Below are 22,525 nucleotides of genomic sequence, written 5' to 3'. Positions count from 1 at the left end.
CCTTTGGGTAACATATACCCTAACCATCACCTTAGAGAAATAACACCCCATCAGGTATCAATGTAGACTTCATGTTATTTTAAACACTTTGAACTGGAAAAAATGACAAAAATTTGTGAGTTGACTCCAGGATAATCTCTGGCCCTCTCATGTATCAGCATATATGTTGCCAGACAATGAACCCAAAATGGAACATAGTCTAGGGAAAATTTATGAAAACACAGCATGCTGAGCTGGTTGAACAAGGTGATTATCCTGCTTTTCTCTGTGCTGGTGTGGCTTTACCTTGTGTCCTGGGTGCCACTATATAAGACAGACATGAAGTTCTTAGAGAACATCCACAGGAGCAGTACAAGGATATTGAGGTCGGCAGAGGAGAAGCTTTATCAGAAGCATCTGAGGGCACTTGGTCTGGTCAGCCTGGAGGAGGCTGAGAGGTGACCTCATTGCAGTTACAACTTTCTTGTGAGGGGAAGAAGAGGGGCAGGCACTGAACTCTGCCCTCTGATGACCAAGAATAGGACCCAAGGGATTTGCCTGAAGTTGTCAGGGGAGGTTTAGGTTGGCTATTAGGAAAATATTCTTTACCCTGAGGGTGGTTGGGCACTGGGACAAGCTCCCTAGGGAAATGGTCAGAGCACCAGCCTGACATAGTTCAAGAAGTGTACGGATAATGCTCTCAGGCACAGGGTGTGACTCTTGGGGTGTCCTGTGCAGGGCCATGAGTTGGACTTGATGATCCTTGTGGGTCCCTTCCAACTTCTTATATTCTATGATTCTATGATTCCATGGCTACTGACCCTGACTGTCCATTCGCAATTTCCTCCAATGCCCTGTTCCAGGCTAGGGGTGGGACAGGATCTAACTGCTAGGCTCCTTCAGAAATGCATATAAATTTAAAAAAAAAAAAAAAAAAAAAAAAAAAAAAAAAAAAAAAAAAAAAAAGTATCAGTGCACCTATTGGGCAAGGAGAAAGATTCAAGTTAGCCAACATCTCATTAAGGTATTGATACTTTTAAAATTTGTGTGAAGGGTCTACAACAATACCCACTTCTAATATATATCTATTCTGGGAAAATATCTAAAAAAAAAAAAAGTGAAAAAAAATTCACAATAACAAGGGGAAACAGATTAATTTTATTTCATAACTTGGTTTCCCTACCCTCTTCTATGTTTGGAAGTTTTTCACACATGGCAGGTAAAAAACACAGCAATGAATCTTAAATCATATGCTTTTTAAAAAATTATTATCATTATATGTACAAAACAGTTCAAGCACATTCATAGATTAAATTTCTATACAGCAATTAAAAAAACAAAACCAAACACAAACTCACTTCCCAACCCTGAAACAAACAGAATCGTTTACATTCTTGTCTTTTCAGTAAAACTACATTAACTATGTAGTAATGCTTACAAATAAGCAAGTTTCCCAGGGACCTTATTTTCCAAACTGAATGTAATATGGACATGAAGTTCTCAATAACCTCACAAATTCCAATTTACATTTATATGTATATATGTATATGGATGTCAACTTGCACTCACTGATCAAGGAGGGGAGAAGCCATTATTCCTATGATGCTCCAGAAGGATATATTTCCAGAATCAATGAACAGCATGATGGGCCTCTTTTTAATAATAATTTTTTCTCTTCCTCTCTAATAAAAACTTTCCAAGACCTCACTGTATATGCCATTGAACTCGAAGGCTTGCTGTTGATGGGTTCATTTTTGTATTCCTTTCTCAAGGAACAATCCCACTGACCCAAACAGGAATCTGAGCTAGCTATAGCCTAGTTAATGGAATGGCAGTGCACTCAAAGAGGCATTCTTTCTGTTCCTTGTTAAACATTTTCAGAAGACACATGAAGGGTTATGAAGAGCTGGATGAGGCTGGAGAGAACATTTTCAATCAGTTGGGAACAACTTTTCTCACTTGAAAAAGGAGCAATTCACTGTTTTTCAAAATGCAGCAGTTTCAAAGTGCAAGGTTTCTGCACTTTTGGCTCTATTTTGTGTCAGTTATAGTTCAGGCACTTTGCAGCATATTTTAGGAGGAACTATGCACTTGACATCCATGTTCAAGATTAAACAGAGTCAAAATCTGCATTAGATGTCAGAGAGGTAAAGGCTTTCAATGTAAAAATATTTCCATGTTACAAAAAAAAAAAGAAAAAAGAGAGAGATTTCAGTATAAACTTCAAAAAATTTTCTGCCACAACAAAATGTGGAAGAAACTTAAACAACTGTGATAGTAAGAAAGCTGGAATCATGTGAAAGTGAATAATGAAGGATAGCTTCCAGGCAAATGGATGGGAGGATTTAGGTGCTACATATCACTAAGGTTGGCCTTGTATACAGAAAATCTGCAGATCAATTAAAACTAACACTATTAAATTCCACAAAGCGTTGAATGTTCACATTGGCTTATAAACAGTAGTGCTAGGTCCACTCACCTTTATTCTGCTCCAAAAACTGATAATACTTTAGCAGAAGATAGGACATTCAAATATCCCACTGTGTGTGTTGTGGTTTTCCACCCTCCACTGTGAATAAGTTTATGGTGATTAGTGGTGGAAAATAGGTTTTTAGTCATGAGATACCCAAAGAAAAATGGCAAATTTTAAGGGCCTTGGGCATTACCTAATACTTAGGCATAGGAGCTCAGGAATCAGTGCAGTATGAGATGTTCGAACCAACTATCCAAAATGCTTCAGACAGCTTCCTTCTCAGTGTTGGGTGGAGTTGAAGTGCAGCAAAAGGATATGTAGTAGCTTTGTCTTGCTTGTGTGGGGGACTTGTCTGGTCTTCTCAGGTGGTTCGTGTCTTTCCTCTGTCAATGAAGGTCAGATGTAGGGAAAAAGCTGTAAATACTACAGGAAAAAATTAATCTTTCTTCTGTCCCTAGTGAATGTTCTGTAGCAGTTGTCTTTCCAAGCACACAGGCAGTTGTTGAGATGTGAGAAGAATTAAAGATGGCATGGACTTTGCAAACAAGCTGTAGAAAGATATTTCAGAGGAGGGCTCCAAACACAGGGCTGCTCAGCTCGCCTGCCATACCTTATTTTCAGGATGTTTGTTACAGCTCCCATTCTCAAGCCCTATTTTCCTCTTTCTTTTATTCTTTCTTCTTGCATGCCTGAAAGAAATCTGTTTCTGACATCTGGTCATCAGGAAAAGTTTTCAGCTGGTTTCCGCTGGCACAGAATGACTCTTTAGTCTGTGGTTGAATTTTCATTGATCCAGTTGAAAATTTGGTTTATAATCTCCACCATCTCTGTAAGGAAGAAAAACTCACTCCCCAAGCACTATGTAAAGCTAAATTCTGTTGAGTAGTATGGTTCTTCTATGTGTAGCCTACAGTGAACTGGTGAAATTGACTGTTTGATACTAACCCCATACAAGCAGCATTGGTGCTGTAATAGGTTAATGTGGGAAAGTCTGTTTCCTTAAATAAACTGCTCCCCACAGTCCTGAGAAATTAACAATTTCAAGAAACACAGAAGTATTTTCAAATTTTGTTAGCTTTCCTTTCATTGTATGAGATGTTTTGCCATATAAGATTCAAGTAAATAATATGAGTCAACCTAACCTTTTCAAGTGTCAGTGTGGTTTGACTCTGATAAGCAGTTGGGTGAGTTTTGTGGTGGTTTCACAGTGGTTGTGCATTATGCATGAATGGTAAAATGCCATTCTACTTTTTTTATTTATTTTATAAAAATACAACAAGAGAGAAAGAAATATAATTAAAAAACTATAAACAAAAAAAATCTTAGCACATTGCTTAGAAAAACAACTCCCTTACTCCCAAACCAGCTTGGGTGTATGCTCTAATTTATGTACAGTATTATTTCACATTCACTAAGAATCACAAGTCTTTGGTTAACTATCATATAACCTGAGAATCACTGTTCTATACCTATCCCTTGGTCTTATGCAGCAAGGCTATTTCTAGGCTAACACTGTTTGATTTGCTTCAGTGCCTTCTTGAATAAATTCAGCTCCTGTAGTACTTCTATTTCTGACCAGAAAATGCTAAAATTCAATTTAATTACAGCTTGAGTTCTGTTACTGGAGCAAGGTATTTTGGGTGTGGCCATTCGAAAGGAAATGTTTTCTGTGTCTACACATGGGTTTCACAGGTGTTTTTCTTCTGGTAATATCTAAATCTAAAAAACACTTTCCTGCCTTTGCAAATTGACCTTTACTCCCTCTAACCCATCCATGGGTCCACTTGACATCGATCTGACTGACATGGTCCTGCCAGTGAATAAACTTTCCCTTCTGTTTTCCAAGCTGTCACTGAGCAGTAACGTAGGGCGAAACAATTGCATGAATTTCTGGTAAAATTCTTTCGATGCAAAATAATAAATGAAGGGATCTATGCAGTTGTTGAAGCAACTGAGGCACAAGGTGAGCTTGTAGGCAGGGTACAAACTGCTGCTGTAGAATAAGCGGCTGATCATATGCGCAAGTAGGATAAAGTTATTGGGTGCAAAGCAAGTGATGAAGGACAGAAGGACAATTATTGCCAGGTATATGGCTCTAGTCTTTTGCCTATCGCCATATCTGCTTGATGACTGAATTAGCTTCCTAATGATACCAATGTAGCATCCAACTGTTACAACAAAAGGGATCAGGAACAGCACAACAAATAAAGTGAGGAGAAAGGCTACCCAAGCTGCAAAAGTGGGCAGCATATCCCATTTTAGAACATCAAAACAGGTTATAATCCCTAATTCTTTCACTTCATAGGTCAGGTCTGTAGTTTCTAGTGGGTAGAAGGCTAGTAGCAAGAAAATCCACAAAGCTAGGCAGGCAGTCAAGGCATATCTTTTTCTTCTCCACTTGATCAACTTCAAGGGGTGTACCACTCCCACATACCGCTCCACGCTGATAAGGGTCATGGTTAGTATGGAAGAATACATGTTGGAGTAGAACATCACTGTCACAAGGCTGCAAAGAGTCTTGCCATATGTCCAGTGATTGCTATGGAGGTGATAAGAAATCTGGAAGGGGAAACAGCTGACCAGCATAAGGTCTGTGATGCTTAAGTTGATCATGAAGATAACAGAAGGTGTTTTGGGTTTGATGTGCCAAATGAGCACCCAAAGGGAGAACAAGTTGCCAGGGATGCTGATCAGGGCCACCACTGAATACACAACTGGTAGGGTGATGGAGATTGTTGTATTCTGGAGCATTGCCAGCGTCAAAGCATCCAGGTGGGATTCGTTTTTACCCATTATTCACAAGTGGATTGTCGATCCCTGTAAGCTAGCTGGATCGTATCATGAACATTTGGCTTGAAAACCTAGAGGAGAAATGTCAAGTGAAAAAAAAAATCAAAACAGAAATTAAGGACATAAATCCTATATTAATCAATTAAAAAAAAATCTTTACTTTGACGGATTTTCCTTGAATGTACTGAATCCATTAAAATTACTTTCTGAAGAGTCTTACCTCCCTCCAAATCCTCATGTTTTTACCAGTCTGACTTCTTCCTATCTTGGAATAGCTGCTTTTTCCTGCTGGATGATTTTCTGATGCTTAGAATCATAGCATCATTAAGCTTGGAAAAGACCTCCAAGATCATGGAACCTTTGATCAAACACCACCATGTCAATTAAATCATAGCACTGCTTGTTGTTAATCATCATCCCCAGGTTCTTTTCCACTGGGAAGCTTTCCAGCCACTCTGCCCCAAGCCTGTAATGCTGCATGAGGTTCTTGTGGCCCAAGTGCAGGACTTGGCATTTCACCTTATTGAACCTCACACCATTGACCTTGGCCCATCAATCCCTCCTGTCCAGATTGTTCTGTAGTCTATTCATTATCACACCTCCTATGTTACTGTAACATAAAGAAAATCACATATCACAAGTTGAAATTCAATTGATGTCTGCATGAGAACACTAGCCCATAGATTCTCTGTGAGCTAAATCCATTGTATCTACTCTAGATGTCATGACCTTGATTTTTTTAGCGCACAATATCTTCTGACCTTTTCCCCCCCTAACTAAACTGTGATCTATTTCAAGTAAGGGCTGAATTTTAATTTCTTTTCTTTTCTTTTTTTTTAACTTAGAGAAAGGAGAACAATGACTCCTGTTAAATCTATAACATAAAGAGAATATAAGGAGAGAAACAAGAGAACCAGGGACAGATTGCAATTGCTTGGACTGGTTTACAGGCTGGAGAAGCCCTCTTCTACCAAGAACAAAAAGACTATTGAGCTTCACTTTCTGCAAAATATAAGTTATTTTAAAATGTTTTGTTTGCAGCTGTCTTATTTGCATCATCTGTAATTCTGCAAAATTAGTTTCAGTTTTGCAGTCTGCAAAGCAGCCCATGCTTTCACTGTCTGGTTTACATAAATCTTTCTTGGCAAATGCAATAGCTCATGGTTTAACCTAATTATTTTAAGCAGCATAGTAGCAGTCAGCAGCTGCAGAACCCACACGTCAATGTGTGTGCTTGCTTTCGTTAAGCCACAAGTACAGGGAGGCAATTTCATAAAAGTACAGCATTGAAAAAGTGAAGAAATGGCAACAAATGCCCAGAAGGCAGAGGATATATCTACAGTGAAAAGTTACAATAATGGCTGAAGAGGTGCCAGGCCAAGTCAGCTGATAACTGTGGGCACATTTCTACTTAATAACAGGCAGAGAGTGGGATCAGGCACACTTGCTTGTGTAATCTCATTATCTGCATGGTTTATTCCAAGCATCTTGTTGCAAGACAGCCCTGATGTAAGAGGTTAGATTAAAAAACATAGGTGCCAGTTGGTGTCAATTAACTTCCTATCTTGTTAGAAAAGAGCTTTAATTTGTGTGGTCATAGGCCATGAGCAGTGTAACCAGCCAGTCCATCAAAGAGCCCATCCCATGGTGCTGGGAAACCCTGTTGCTGGAAATAACTATTCTGGCAAAATCTGTGCTTTCTGAGAGAGGCTTTTACTGAAAAACTTGCTTTCTGAACCACTGATGATTCCTGAAACCTGGCAAATATGAAGTCTCTACTGCAGGTAGATGTGCAGATCTACCAAGTACAGATCCAGAAAAAGGTACAGCTACAGCAGCAAGCAGCTCATTGGGGGCTTATTGAGGTTCTATCTTGATCTGATATATTTGACACAGTGCTTCAAATGTCAGCTAAAAATATTCAGAAGTTGTGAGAGTTAGTATCAAGAAAGTTATAATGATTAATGCTGCTTCCACCTGAGTTGTTGGAGTCCTAGATAAAGGAACAAGAAAATAGGAACTGCAAAAAAGTCAGAGATGTACATATATCATGCACATGTCACAGAGCAAGCATGTTTTAAATAGTAAAGTGATCATCAGATGGGCACAATTGCAAAAAGCCCTTTGAGCCAAATCTGTTGCAAATGAAATTCAGTTCTTGTCAGGGGACTCCTGTCAAGAATGAAACTGGTTCTTCATTTTTCAGGCTAACTTAAAAAAGCACACACTGTCACAGACCTCTTGTGAAAAAGCCTTAATCCTCTCTATTTCAACTCATCTGTCTGAATAGCAAATATTTGTTCATTAATCTATTGCCTCAAAAATCCTGCTCAAGTAGCATTCCTTTGTGCCTAACAACTCTATATTTCTCAAAACAAACAGAAAATTGTTGTCTATATCAGAGTTACCACAGACCTTTAGTAATATACTTCTGCAAGTGAAAGATATTTGCTATGACAAGCCCCTAGACGCTATTCCTATAGAGATTACAGGTACTTGGGAAAGTAGAAATATAGGTGAAAATTTCCATTAAATCTGTCACACTGATCATAAAGCTATCTAATATGTCTCATATTTTGGTTTGTGTTAGAATTAATCTCAAACATATTTTCTTCTGTACTTGCTTTTTCTGACAGAACATCTTGATAAGAAGGAGATAAAAAATGCACACATAGATGCTGCCGAATTCAAAACAGCGTCAGTATTAAGGGCCTGACTAAAGGCAAATTTTATGCACTTGTGGAGCACTACTGTCAGTAAAACATAAGTGCCTCCAAATGTAGGCACCTCTTGAATTAAAAGACCCCAGAGTTAAAAGACCCCAGATTTACTGATTACATGCCTACAAGAGCTTTCCAAAAAGGGTAAGCCTCCTTGACATCATTTTCAGTAATGACCATGTCCATCACAATGAGCAGAAGAAGAATGACAGGTTGTTCCTTTAGAGTCTTCTGCAGGGGAGAAGGGGGCATGCAAAGCACAAAAGACTGATGTTGCATGTCATTCTTGAGGGTCAATAGCCTCTTGAGGAAATGTGGAGTACAGAAAATCTTCCTCCCAGTTTTGTCTTTCTTTTTGCCAGATTCTATCATGCTCAAATCCTGAATTCCTTGTCAGGAAAACCTGGAGTAGAAGAAATTCCTGCTCTGATTCACCCTTACTTGTAATGATTTGCTTTTTAAATGCCCAGGTATGTGGGGTTTGGCTGGGATTGAGTTAATTTTCTTTACAGTGGCTAGTATGAGACTATTTTTTGGATTTGCGCTGAACACAGAGTTGACAATGGAAGGATATTTTTGTTATTGCTGAGCAGGGTTTACGCATAGTCACCACACTGTTTTTTGTAGTGCTATGCTGGCAAGGAAGTTGGGATACATAAGAGGAGACATAGACAGGAAGCCCAAACTGACCAAAGGGATATTCTGACATCATATACGACATGGATATACAAAGGGATATACGACATCATTACCAGTATATAAAGTAGATGGAAGAAGGAGGAAGGGGGATTGGAGGAAAGGGTTTGTCTTCCCAGTAAACCTTTCATGTGATGGGGCCCTATTTTCCTGGAGATGGCAGAACACCTGTCAGCCCATGGGAAACAACAGATTATTTCCTTGTTTTTCTTTGCTTGTGTGCATGGCTTTTGCTTTCTTTATTAAATTGCCTGTCTCAACCCACAATTTTTCTTCCTTTTACCCTTTCAAATCTCTCCCCAGTCCTGCCTAGTGGGGGAGGTAACAAGCAACTGTGGGGCTTTGCTGCTGGCTACGGTGAAACCACAACACCAGGTTAAGCTGCTGGAACCACAATGTACCATTTCAAAGTACTTTACTTCTCCCATGGCTGTGTCTGTTGGGGTTTAGTTAATGCTGTGTTTACATTTTCTTCTTTTTCAGGGTAATTATGACCTTCCCCCACTGCACCCACAGTCTCTGTCTGTCTCTTGTGGTTTAATTTGAAAATGTAATACATCAAGAGAGAAAATAATCTCTCTTTAGAGGTTTAGAATTAAACTGCTCTTACATTTTATGAGCTTTTCCCATTCCATTTCAGGTTTCCAACAGAATTCAAATCAGTGAAGCTTGCATGGATTTCAAAACATCCACCCTAAGCTATGGTTTCATATGCATAATTTTTAAGAATATAGTTCTGTTAGATAAATTTCCCTGTTAGAAATACATGGTTTTGCTTTAATTTTGGGACACCTAGATTTAAAATATTGCAGACCAATGAACATACAGGCAGACTGAAATGGAAACTCAATAATGATTCTTCAAGTGACATGATCCAGCCTTACTGACATTTGCATCAGTCCTCAAGCTTGTGACATAGGAGAAATGTGAAGCTTTTCTGCTTGCCTAATTTCTGAAACATTTAGTAGATAGATGTATATTAGTCTCATATTAAGTAGTAAGCCTCTGGAGTAATACTCACTAAATCCATGTGGGATTTTTTTGCTACTCTTTGTACTCACTGGCTCGTGGCACTGCACAGAAAGCTCACTTGGAAATTCAGTGGCATCAGGTTTTCATCCAAGCCACAAACCATAAGCTAAGGTGACAGCTGCTTAATGCTTTTCTGACAGGAATAGGAATTCCTTTCCCTTCAATTGACAAAAGATGATAAATAAAACATTAAAGGTGTACTGAAAATCAAAGAGTAAAAAAATCACAAAATATCTATGTTATTTCTTTGCTGTGGAAGAGTAACAGTAGAGATGTATCTATTTTTAGAGAACTGCTAAATAAGGCTGATGTGATTTCTCTCTTACATTTATTATCTTCCGACTGTCAGTGACAAGCTCACCTGTGAAAAAGACTGAAAAGCCTGTAAGCAAAATCAAAATGGAAATTGCCAATTTATAAAAAATTTGAGATTTTCTTTGTGACTTGGGAAGGAAAAATAACTCTTAACATATCGTGCAGCAGAAAGCATTTCAAAGCCTATTGTGTTTCATAATTTTTGGTTCACTACCTTTCAAAGCACTACTGCATAGGGAAAAAAAGTTCTTATTTCATAATTTTTTTGATATTGTTACACTTTTAGAAAGACACCTTTCTAGATGAAGAATGTAGGATGACATGTTTCAGATTACAGGAAAAACAAGCTGAAATGCAATTTCAGCTCAGTTGCATTCAATCTAAATAGGTTTAGGATGAAGCAAAGTGAAAGCACAGATTTTATTTTAAACACTTAAAAAAATTCCTATTAATAGTTTTTCATCAATGTAAGTGTACCAGATGAACATATTTTGGTTTTTTTCTTAAAAGACTGCTTTTTAGTATATATATATTCTTTTTTATTTTATTTTATTTACTTACTCAGTTTGATTACAAAGCAATAACAAGAGCTAAAGGGTTAGGACAGTTTATGTTTACCTAATCGCAGATAAAACTAGAGAAAACTTAGAGATTCTCAGTACTGACGGTTCCTCCTGGGTTTTCAGCACCTCCTGGACTGTCTGAATTACTACAGAGATGACAGAAGCGAGTAAAAGCAGGTAAAACAAATGCTTAATTGCTGTTGTAGACTGAGTGTGAGGAGAAGAAGGAGTCAGAAAGGTAAAGAGCCAAGAGTCAGTAATCTTGAGCTGTGGGAAAAGTCACAAATACTTCGATATTTAAATAAAGTAAGGGGTTTATATGAAGAACAAGAAGTGCCCTTCTGTAACATATCTCAAGTACAGTTCCTAAAGCATCATTCATGCGATTCAGAGAAGCACTTCTGCAAATGTTCAAGTTCACCAAACTGAGGCATGTAAATGAGTCCATCTCCGTCTGAATGTTTCCAAAACTGAACACGGGCTTTACCGAAAGAGGCTGTAGGTTTTGCCTTGATGGCTTTCTCACCCTTGCAATAAACTTTCATGCAAATTTTAGCTTGTGCTGTTACCTCTGTACATCTCCGAAAGCCAAGAGTTTGGTTCACTCAGTGAAGATGTGAACCTAAGTCTTCTAAGAAATTTCTTTGTATTTGGAGTTCCTTGTTCTTTTAGCAGATTTTTTCCCCTATTGTTTTGTTCTGAGTATCATTATTACAAAGGTCAGAAACTGTAGTTATGTTATCACAAAGGCATTATTTGATGTTTAAGCTTCCCTTCTTTTAAGAAGAAATACGTTCGGAAAATGACACTTCTACCCTCTCTGCACATGTGTGTGCAAGTATTACTGAGCAAACAAAACTGAAAGCATCTAAGTAGCTATGGTGTTCCTGACCTTCCATGCCATTTAGCTTTAAAACATTAAAACTGTACTTCTTATTTTTTACCAAAGATCACTCAGATAAAGGACATAAGTAAACCATATGTAAACCTTCACTGCAAAAGCGGGCATATTTTTTACAATGAAAAAGTGAAGCTATACTCATTATATTAATCAAAAGCTCTTTCAGAGACAAATGTCAATCTTTATCTTAGTACACACAGTCAGAGTAAACCCTATAGTGGTTATAGATCTGACCTCAAACCATCAGGGCAAGGTAAAACAAGAGTGTCTTCTCTCCACAAGGATTTCACATTGAGAGGTAAAAACTCTCTGGTTTTTTCAGCAAGAAAATAAAGAATCATTATCAGCTTTCATGTAATGGAGGGGTGCATACCTCTACCTGTTAAGCTTGTTAGCTGTATCCATCTAGAGAAAAAACTACTTTATTCAAAAGTGAAGAAAAATAATGCTGTCATTTCTGCCTACTAGGGAATGCTTCTGTTCTCTAGCCTGACTGAGTAAAAGCAGGCACTTTCCAAGATTGAACCAAAAAATTCATACTGTGAAATTTAAATATACAGATGAGATGCAAAGAAACTCCACAAGCAAATATGGCACCGAATCTTCAGAACTTGCTAAGTAGTAAAATTAAATGTACATATGTATTTTCAAATTTCCTGTGACTGTCCTGGACTATGCAGTTTTGCTGATAGTTGAATTTTAGTTCACTCGAACCTTCACCTTTTCTAAATATAAATCAGCAAAGTCAGGATTCTCTGCTGGTGTTAGCAACATTCACCCTAATTTAAGTAAGATTTGCATAAACACAGCCACTGTCATCTGTGTCAACGAGCCAGTTCAGAGTGAAACTCATCAATGTGGTCTTTAAAACATTAAAAAAAGTTTTTTCTGCAGTAGTCGGGTTCTTGGAAATATTAAGTCTGTGGGCCAGTATTGACAAAAAATCCTAGCATGATTTTACAGTTCATGTTCTAATTAGATTACAAAATAAAGCAGTTTGCAGTTTTCTTTATCAGTGTGCAAGTCAGCTTATAAAAATGCTGTGCAGAAAACCTTAGGTCAGTTATAATCCAAGTTGTGTAACTCCACTGGTAAATTTTGTAGGCTGGTTTAAATTTCAGTCAGAGTAAGCATCCTAAACTGTATTTGAAGAGGTGCCAATTTAGAGGCTAATAGCTAGAATATTATATATATGTTGATGTTTCCTACATAAGCAGGCTTCGTAAGCTTAATTTTTTGAAGACTGATATTTTAAAAAAGATTAGCCAAGGCAACATAAGAGTTCAACATATCAGCTCAGGAATTCGTTCTATAGGACGTAGAGTCTTCTGTGATCACTGCCCATATGCACATGTATTTCCCAGCAGCACAAGGTAACTTTCCTCTGGGTGAAACCATGCTGTCTTGCACAGGGAGGAAGAGCCATGTGAATGGTTCCTGAGGCTGCTGATTCCTGGCAGGGAACGTTCACTTAAATGGACCACAGTATTTGTCAAATGGTGCAGGGCCATGAACAATCAGCTTGTAAATCTCCTTTTAGCTCCTCTGGCAGACATCCTGCATTGTGTGGAGTTATCCTGTGCCAGAGGGCCCTCCTGCAGGTACCTTGGCCTTGACTTATGGCAAGATGAAGACATATGTTTTTATAGAACTTTGATGAAATTGTCTGACCTAGTTGAAATTTAAATAACACATGAACTGATTTTCTTTATATCTTTAAGTTTTTAAATATTGTGTGTATCCAGGATTGACAGACAATGGCTTCTGGTCATCAACTACTTCCTTCTACAAGTAATTGCCTCACACAGCTGTTGTGAGGGTCAGAGGAAAAAGGAAAATTGTAGTCAATCATTTCCCTTTGGACCTCAAATTCCAGGAAAAGAATTTAACAGTTTATTGGCATAAGGCATTTGTGGTAGACAATGACAGATTCCTAACAGAGAATCCCTCAATCTTCAGAAACTTGGTGGTCTTACACTGAATCTGTGTGCTCAAACTAGCATTTTACAGCAAACAAGAATATATAAATATACACACCAATAAGCATATGTGTGTATATATATATATATATATATATATTCTGTTTGAAATCTCTACTTTCTATCTTTTCATCTCTCTTTTCTGTGAAGCTCTCTTCAAGTGTTTCCTCTCCTGATCAGTCCACAAAGGAATTGAGGTAGAGTTGCTGCGTGCTCTTGAAGATTATGTTTCGAGATTAAAAAAAAAAAAAAGAAAAAAAAAGAAAAAAAAAAGAAAAAAAAAAAAAACCACCAAAAAACAAAAAAATCCCGCAAACAAAACAAACAAAAACCCAAATAAAACAAAAAAAACCCAAACAAACAAAGAAAACCCCCAAACACCTCAGATGATGTTTTTTCTCATACTTACACTAAGGATATGACAGTCTGTAGCTCTTGATCAATTTAGCTCATAATGGAGCCCATAAACAGCACAGGCCACAAAGTTTTGCAGGTGTACTTAAAAGGATAATTTGGCATGGCATTTGGGAAATGGTTTGAGCAAACAATATAGAGTAATTCTAACAACCATATAACATACTGGGGCCAGACACTGGAAGCAATATTTGTAGGGGTGTAGCAAATAACTTGGTTGAGCATGCAAGCTGTCTTCAGATGGGCCTTTTTCCATTACTCCCACTGGTTGGTCTCAGTAGATTCAAAACATCTTTCTACTTTCTAGATAAATAGATGTGTCCCAAAAAGCTGTGCTGGATCCATAACAACTGGTGACTTGTAAAAATACAGGATGAATTGTTGTTCCTCCTATTAATTAAGATCTATATGAATAGGCAAAACTTTCCACAGCAGTAGTACTAAGTGGCAGGATTTGGGTATAGGTGGCCTTTCCTGCCTGGTCTTTGAGCAGCTCTGGGTTTATCAGCCATAGAAATCTAAGAATCTATTTTAGGGTGAGTTGGAAAGCATTTACTGTACTGGGTGGATCTCCAGTGACTGCAGTATTTGCATACGTAATCACTTCCACAGTAGATTCAGGTGTTTGAAGCTGACTCCAGCCTGTTTTAAACATCCTGTTGATTTAGATCCTGATTTCCTGTAGGCCCATGATTGCCTGGAATCTGTCAGAATCTGAGCTGGCTCACTAAAACATAACTGACCCCTTTCATACTTGGATCACTCAGCTGCTGTTAAACGACCAGGTCAGCCTTTGTGTGAAAATGAATTGGCACAGAATAGGATAAAACAGCTTTGTTTTACCCATATCCATCTTCTTCCACCTGTGTGTTGAAGCCTACATCAGTTTTACGTGATCATAAGGACTCAGAATAAAAATTATTTTGTCTTCTTCCACTCCTGCTGCAGTACTTGCTCAGCACGTATCATTTAGCCCTTAGTGGCAGACCATGGAATGGACTGACCACTGCTCTCCTCCCAGGTGCCTTCTGCAATGTCCTGGCAGTGAACTCCTATGGATTGGGCATTCTCCTGACTCTCATGTCAATTTGGAGTAATTCTCTCATCAGTGCTAGTGAAACAGTCTTGGCTGAAAAATACGAGACCAGGGGCTCTGTAGGTACTAAACTGATGTGCACTGTACAGCTTTCTTGCATATCTTATTCTCCTGATCCTGAAATAATAAGAGGAGCTAGATGTATGGAAAGAATGAGCATCACTTCCTCTCAAACTATACATCTTACTGAAAGGCTTTGATACAAAAATGAGCTTCTGGAGGCACTTTGGTACAACTGGAACTGATATTGCATTCATCCATTCTCCTGTACCTCTTGTCAATACCCACTGAAAATAGGTGACTGCATATATTTCAGGAGGAGAGGTATGCCTGGGTTGACAAAGAACTAGGAGGCAGAAATATGTGCAATCCAAGGCAGTGGGAAATGTGAGCTCATTCCCTAATGCTTTGGACAATGCTTCCTTTCCAGTTTGACCTGAAGGGACTGGTGGTTGGGGCTCACCTCAGGCTCATCTCCATGAGAAATCCTGCACTGACACAACTCTTTCCTTTGCCTAGCTTCTTTTACTGCTTAGTGTCACAGCTCAGAATGTGAATTGTACTACTGAGCTGTATATGAGCTGTATTTTTCTGGAGTGATGTTCAGTTGCTTGTGTATATGGTCACGTATAAGTAAGTGGTTGTGGTTGTCTGCTAGAGAGAGTTTCTTAATCTTTTTTACCAATTGCCATCACCACTCGATAGCATTCAAGCTACAGTCATGGGGTACCCTGGCTGATTCTGCCTTTTAATTAGGATCACATCATCTGTGGAGGCCCAATGGCATGACCAGGATGCAATTCTCTCAGGAGCAGTCCTGTAGGTCTGCTATTCATGCAGCTCACAGTGAAGCCCGAGGCAGCTCTGTGTGTTGTATGCACAGCACATCAGAGCTCTTTGCCTCATAGGTAGAAGCAAGATCATTGTTTCCAAGCTTGTAAAAAATCACTTTCTTCACACTTGGAAAGAACTGAAAATTGGCTTCTCTGCAAAAACTCACAGCTTATGTTGAGCATCAATAACTGCAGTTGTGCTGCTTGTGGCTGGAACAGGGCACAATATGGACTCACAAGTGCCTGAACAGTGCAGAGCTCATCTACCCAAAGGCACAGTGCACAGGTAGCAGGAACCTCAGAAACAGGAGATCACAGGAGCAGATATGACCTAGTTTTAGAAGCACTACCATATATGCACGGAAAAGAGCAGCAAAGAGCCAGCATAATTATTACTTTCTCCGACTTCAAACGTTTTTTCTTGACTTCTCCTCAGCTTGGCAATTCGATACGAGTTAGAGGTATGACTGCTAACATACAACAAGTAGAGATGATAAAATGGGAAAAAAGGGAAAAAGAATTCTAAGAAAAGCTTCACCTTTAGTCCAGATCTTTGTGACCAGCTGAGCTATCACACTAATACAAAGAGCTACAACAGGAATAGCACCCTGAAACCACATCTGCTTGACTCCTTAATATCCTCAAATATAGGTGAGACAGAAAGTCAAAGTTCATCTTTTCAGCTGAACCTGTCTGTAAGTGCCATGGTATTCAGGGTTTAGTCTTCTCTCCAGTCCTCTCTGCACTTAATTAATTTAAACACATAAATAAGAGAGAAATTGTATTATATCCTTGTCTAACATATTCTTTTTGCTTGGGGAAGTATACAAGTGCCCTAAGTATAGTCAGATATATGCTGATACATTGTTATAAAGAGTGCTACCTATGAAATAATCACAGGCAGAAGTCAAAGGTTCTGCAGCTGGTTTGTGTGGGCGACACAGTCCACGTCTCTCAGGCTGACAGCACAGCACCCTGGCGTATCAGCCATGACTCCCAGTTCAGTATCACCACCAAACTCACTGAGGCTGCAGTCTGTCCCTTCACCCAGGTCATGGATGAATAAGTTGAACAAGACTGTAGCCTGTACTGACCCCTGTGGAACACCCCTTGCAAGAGGCTGCCAGCTAGACCCTGCCCTAAGGCGTTTTTGATTCTTATGCTTTCTTATGCTTCAATAAGATACATATAATGGTAGAGCACTAGGAGACAGTTCTTTGGAGACAAAATTTGGGCTGTTAGGAGCCCTAGAGACCTCTAAGTGGAGTGCTCTGAAATATTACCACATTCCTGCACTTCCAGTGTGTAACTGGACAACAGACACATAGAAAAAATTATATAGATTCACTTAAGAGTAAAGGAAATGTTTGGTGCAGATGGTGCCATCAGGAAAATATGGTTTGACCTAAATTAAAATAGGGCAATGTTTCTGTTACTGAAAATTATTTTTATAGTTTTTAAACTAAAAATTAGAGAGAGCCAACTGGCACAGGAAAGTGTGCAGTTCAGGATGACACGTATTTAGTGGTGGGAATGTTATTAAATCCTTTGCAGTCTTAATAAAATGGACAGGAAAAGGTGTTAATAAAGTCCAGGAAGGAACTAGACAAACAGTTGCTACGTGTGAGGTGTGTGAAGCACATCACATAAACCAGTGAGCCACAAAAAAGTCAGATACATAAAAAAGCCGTTAAATGTAAAGCGTAAAAATGCTGAGGCTGATTGCCCTGGTTTTCAGCTGGGAATCTGACCTAATTTAGGCATCTGAGAAGTCTGATGACAGAAAGTAACTGTGAGGAATGGTATGGCCAAGGCACACACTGATAAAGCCCTGCCAAAATGGGCTGTCCTGCTTCAGGATGGTTACTATTGCATTACTTGGAATCTTTGTGTCACATCCAGTGAACAATTCAGGTGCATCAACACAAGACTGAATTTCCATGGGCTGAAGGCTGTGACTGAGGACTGCATCATCAATCCCATAACAAGGATGGTAAATGTAGCAGCAATGTGCTTGGGATAGAAAAATCAGCTGTGAGAGCAAAAATATGGAAATAACAAAACCTTTCAAGTACCCCTAACTGAACTAGGAAAATACACTCTGGTGACGTGTGTCTTCAGGAACATCAATTGTGATTCCTTATGGAAATCAGCTATCCACGACCCAGTGAAGAGATCTTCACAAGATGAGGATTAGCAGTTTTCAGCTCAGGCCTTTGCCATCCTGAGTCTCTACAGTGGCAGGAGCACTCACCTGGGGTCTCCTCCTTCCCAGTCAAGATGCCAAAGAGCTTTGGCCTATCAACTATTGCAAATAAATTTCTACAACTTCAACTGCTTAACTGAGAATTGTTAGCAAATGCCAAGCTTGAAACCTGGGCTCTCATGAGGGCTTCCCTATCAAAAAGTTTTGGTTCTCTTTTTCACTCCGTTGTGGTGCCACAGATCATGAAGGAGAATTGCCACTGGAAGCTCCTTTGCTGCAGACACCTGATTTGTCTCAGCTTTGGCACTGGCTGAGACGTGATCCGAGCCACCACAGCTGCCACCTGCTCTTCTGAAACCCCAAGGATGCCCTCAGCTACCTCGGAATAGAGACAGGATGGGCCTTTTGAAAATGCAGCCTGCTTCTCAGCTCACAGTGAAGAAACACCAGCACCAGCTACTTTCTCACTTCTCTTTCTGAGAATAGTGGAGGTTATCTATTTTTTGCTATTACTTAGTTCCCAGCTTTAGTCCCAGTTTTGGGACTCGTTGCTTGTGCTTGCTCATGAGAAGTTCATGGGCTCAGAGCCATCACAGGGTTTTCCCACAGATCTGCAAGACTGCCCTGATGAAATCCCCTGGGATCTTGGCCCACTTTCTGCATGTGCACACATGGCATCCAGCCAGCATCTCCTGCTGTGCATGTGCACATGCATCTTCTGCATGTGCATGTGGCATCAGCTCGGCAGTGGGGAGGCCGGGTGGGGCATGTGAGGTGAAGTCACCCATGCCTGTGACGGTCACTGAGTGCTGCAGGAGGGTTAATGTGGTTTGGCAAGCAAATGAACGAAAGTGCCACCAGTGTTTTGAAGCTCTTTCAGGGAGCTGAAGGAAACAGACCCGAGTCCTTTTTATTTTAATGCCTCAGAAAGACCTTTCTAAAAACCTAAAGGCAATTTAGTTCCCTTTCTTCTTCTCTGTGTGTTTCCCTCTCTTACATGGCCTTATCATCATACAAATATGCAGAGAAAGAAAAGGAAAGGATTTTTAAGATTTAAAATAAATCTATTTTCTTGAGGGTTGTGGTTTAATAAAGGTTATGCGTTACATTTTTGTAAAAAGAGCCTTGAAAAACAAAATAAATTCTCAGAATCCCTTCTAGCCCCATCCATCTGCCCATCCATGCAGGTGAGCAAGCCATAGTGCCAACATATTAAAGATAAGAGTGCAGTGATAAAAGATGTTTCACCACACGATGTGGGGAAAGTTTCTTACAAGTTAGGCCTAGCTGCTCAGTAGAAGTTCCTCTTTCCATTCTCTGAAATTCTTCTAAAAAAGTTGCACTCACAAAAAAACAACTTTCAAAAGCAGTTTCCTCAGTTCAGCCCTCCCTTCACTCCCACACCACCTCTGTAGATGCTTCTTAGATGTACTACAAACTACGTGTAAGAAGTCACTTGTGTTTGCACTGAGTGGGTTGACAGTTTTTAGAGCATTCTGTTACAGCATGATGCAAACTAACCTACACAAACTCCTTAAGGTTTGTCATTTAGTTTTGTTTACCTGTTTCTTTAATGTAAAGGAAATCTGTCCCTTTTTTTTTACCAAGACCAGTAGAAAGATAAGACCTAGCAATTCACCAGCTCAAACTTATTCTTTCTTTTTAAAGGTTATACAGTCACAATAGGAAATACTTTGAAATGGTCACACTAATCACAAGACAGAGTACTTTTTAGTCTGAACATGTGTTTTTATGAGTCGCCTATTTTTAGGTCACATCACATGCCAACACCTTGCCATTCTCATATGTATTAATAAACAGGTATTTTTCTAGGGATTTTTTTCCAATTTCTTTGCACACCTGATGCAAAACATTTGGAAAATATGCTGATTTTACCTTAGATCCTCAGAAGGCATCTAAATATTTTAGGAATCAGTCCTTAGCAGTGGCCTTCCTGACTAGTTTCCCTGCACCCTTCTGCCAAAGCAAAAGCAAATGCAAAATTGTCTCCTGCTGCAAAAATTGTCAATGAGAACACAGCAACAATATTTTGACCACTATGTCAGTGGCCTCCCCACAGTGCCACAATATCCAAAGCAACATGACTTTCTAGAATAGATTAAGCAGCCACCTTATTGGACATGCCTGCCTCCAAAACCACTTCTAAAATGCTGCCATAAAGTGGGCTGAAGGCAACACTCGCAGTGAGCTTCCTCATCATCACTCCCTCAGAGAGCCATGTCAATAAGGAGATGAAAATGTTCATGACTTCTTTGTATCTCTTGGTAAAAAAAGCCTCCTTTCAATTACAAGAGGTAGATGATTAAGAATCAGGTGTCTTCTGAGGGCTCGCTGGATTGACAAGAGTTGACAAGACTGTAGGTGTGTTCTTGAGGATGATAAACAGAACATCTTTGATTCCAGTGCTCTCTCTCGCTTGCTCAATGCCTTCCCAAAAGGTCACTTTCCTACTCTGATATAATTTTTTCTTTAAATAATACTAATATTTCTTGCACAACTCAGTTACCTTGCTGTTGATGCTTCAAGGAGTATTAGTGTCTTGCTTTGCAAATGCTACAAGAGTTATAAGGAGAACATTTAAAATGGCTTTTGAAATTGAGCACTTCCTTGAACTTTAAATGATAATATAATGAGACTTCCTAAATCAATTATCAAAATAAAAAAAGTATTTTTAGAGGTAGTGGATATATTTTCTGCATGAAATATAATATTGTAATAATATCCTAAGAGGAAATATCTCCATACACTGCAGGGTACTATAGGATTCTCTGGTTCTCAAATGACTGAAAACCTCGTATTACAGAATCAGTGTATTATTTTGTATACTGGATTTCTGATTGATGTCTCGTTCTTGTTATTAGTGAAACAACAGTTCAGCTGAAAACCAGACCAAATACTTTCTTTAGAAACTGGGTGTAAAAGGAGATTGTGGTTAGATTTGCTCAATCACAAAAAAAAAAAAAAAAAAAAAAAAAAAAAAAAAAAAAAAAAAAAAAAAAAAAAAAAAAAAAAGACACAGGAGAGCAGCAGGTACCTAGTGGAGTTAAAACAGAATGTACATCCACAGAGAGAGCCCAGTGCAGCAGCATCCACACCTACTCTGCCCGGTTTTGTAGAAATGGAAATTTCTACACCTGCCGCCGAGGAGTTTGCATGGTCCCATCTGAGATGTCCCCACCTCATCAGCTCATAAGCTCATAATTAGGAATTTTACCATGAGATACAGAAAACCAGGACACTGAGAAGCAAGAAAGCTAGACAGAAACACCTTAGTCTCTCAGAAATCTTCAGATTTTTACACTTTGTGGAGGGTTTCAAAGAGACCTCTAGATACAACCATGTATTACCCCTTAAATTTCTGCTGCAGTGAGATGACTGCCTCCATCTTATTTCATAAAACCCAGAAGTATCCAAACCAGCAACGAGAGTATTATTCACACTTCCTAAATATCACACAATGAGGATGTGGAAGATATGAATTTATTTCTCTCTTCAGAGCAATGAGATTTAAATCTATACACCCCATCAAGCAGTCAGATTTTCTATTTGTTACATCACAGAAAATATATAAGTGACATTGAAATAAGAAATGCATTTTGGATGTCTTCTCCTTTCAACTACTAAACAATCACTACAGTTTTTTTCTCACCCATGGAATTTATATCCCAGTGGCACCTTGCAACCTGGGACAGATTGAGCTGCAGGAGTAAAGTTGTAGATAAATAACATTATTGTAAAATAATGCATTTCTGCAAGAATGCTTGGTTCCAATCAGGCCAGGTAAACATCCACAGTCTGTAGGGAGTGCCCTAAGTATCCACAGGAGTAAAGGGCACATGGCATTGACATCTTGCATCTTTCTGTATCCCATGGAGGATGTAGTCCAATAAGTGTTTTGGCAATTGATGGTATACTGGGTTCTCAAACTGGTGCAGCACAAGGAACAGTCTTCCCCCCACTCAGCAACTGTGGTTCATTTCAGGCCTTCTGCCTGAGCTGGGTATTAGGATATATGGGCTTAGTGACTGGAGCTCATAGTTTTGATAATGGCACCTTTAGGAAAAGGCGAGCAGCTGAAGACCTCAGTCTTGAGTTTTAGTACTTAGTGACAACAAAAGAGTATTTAGGCTCACAAAGCCTTTTTCAGTGATAGAATAAAGGCCAGAAATTAGAAACATGTGATGAAAATTTTCTCCTTCAGTAAAGGATTGGAGTGGATCCCAGCAAGTAGGTCAGGCATGTGAACATGCCGATGCCTGATGCAAGGCATATCATGTGAGTCACAAATGCACATTTGCTTTGCTCTGCCTCCTGGGATTATGCCCCTTTTGCAAAAGAATCTCTTATGCTCCTACCTATATCATCCATTGGTGAGCATGGTGCCAGACTGGATGGATGGATAGTCTTTATCCTCTATTTTAAGAATCAGTGGCAGTCAAATAAAAATACTTGCCTTTTCTGCTTTTATTGCAGTCCCAGTTGTTTTCTCTAGTTCAAGAACCCTGGC

General features: G+C 39.1%; 1 protein-coding gene across 1 annotated transcript in view; it reads right to left on the bottom strand.

The window, feature by feature from the left end:
* Positions 1-1,114: 1,114 nt before the first annotated feature.
* Positions 1,115-22,525, bottom strand: part of P2RY8 (P2Y receptor family member 8) — a 33,456-nt gene continuing 12,045 nt past the window's right edge. Inside the window, exon 3 of the mRNA XM_066313544.1 lies at positions 1,115-5,313. Within this exon, the coding sequence (XP_066169641.1) occupies positions 4,172-5,245 (1,074 nt within the window). The 5' untranslated portion in view covers positions 5,246-5,313 and the 3' untranslated portion in view covers positions 1,115-4,171. The remainder of the gene's footprint in view (positions 5,314-22,525) is intronic.

Source organism: Sylvia atricapilla, chromosome 2, assembly GCF_009819655.1.
Source record: "Sylvia atricapilla isolate bSylAtr1 chromosome 2, bSylAtr1.pri, whole genome shotgun sequence".
Taxonomy (NCBI): Eukaryota; Metazoa; Chordata; class Aves; order Passeriformes; family Sylviidae; genus Sylvia; species Sylvia atricapilla.
The sequence above is the reverse complement of the archived record's forward strand: the minus strand, read 5'-3'. Positions and strand labels throughout refer to the sequence as shown.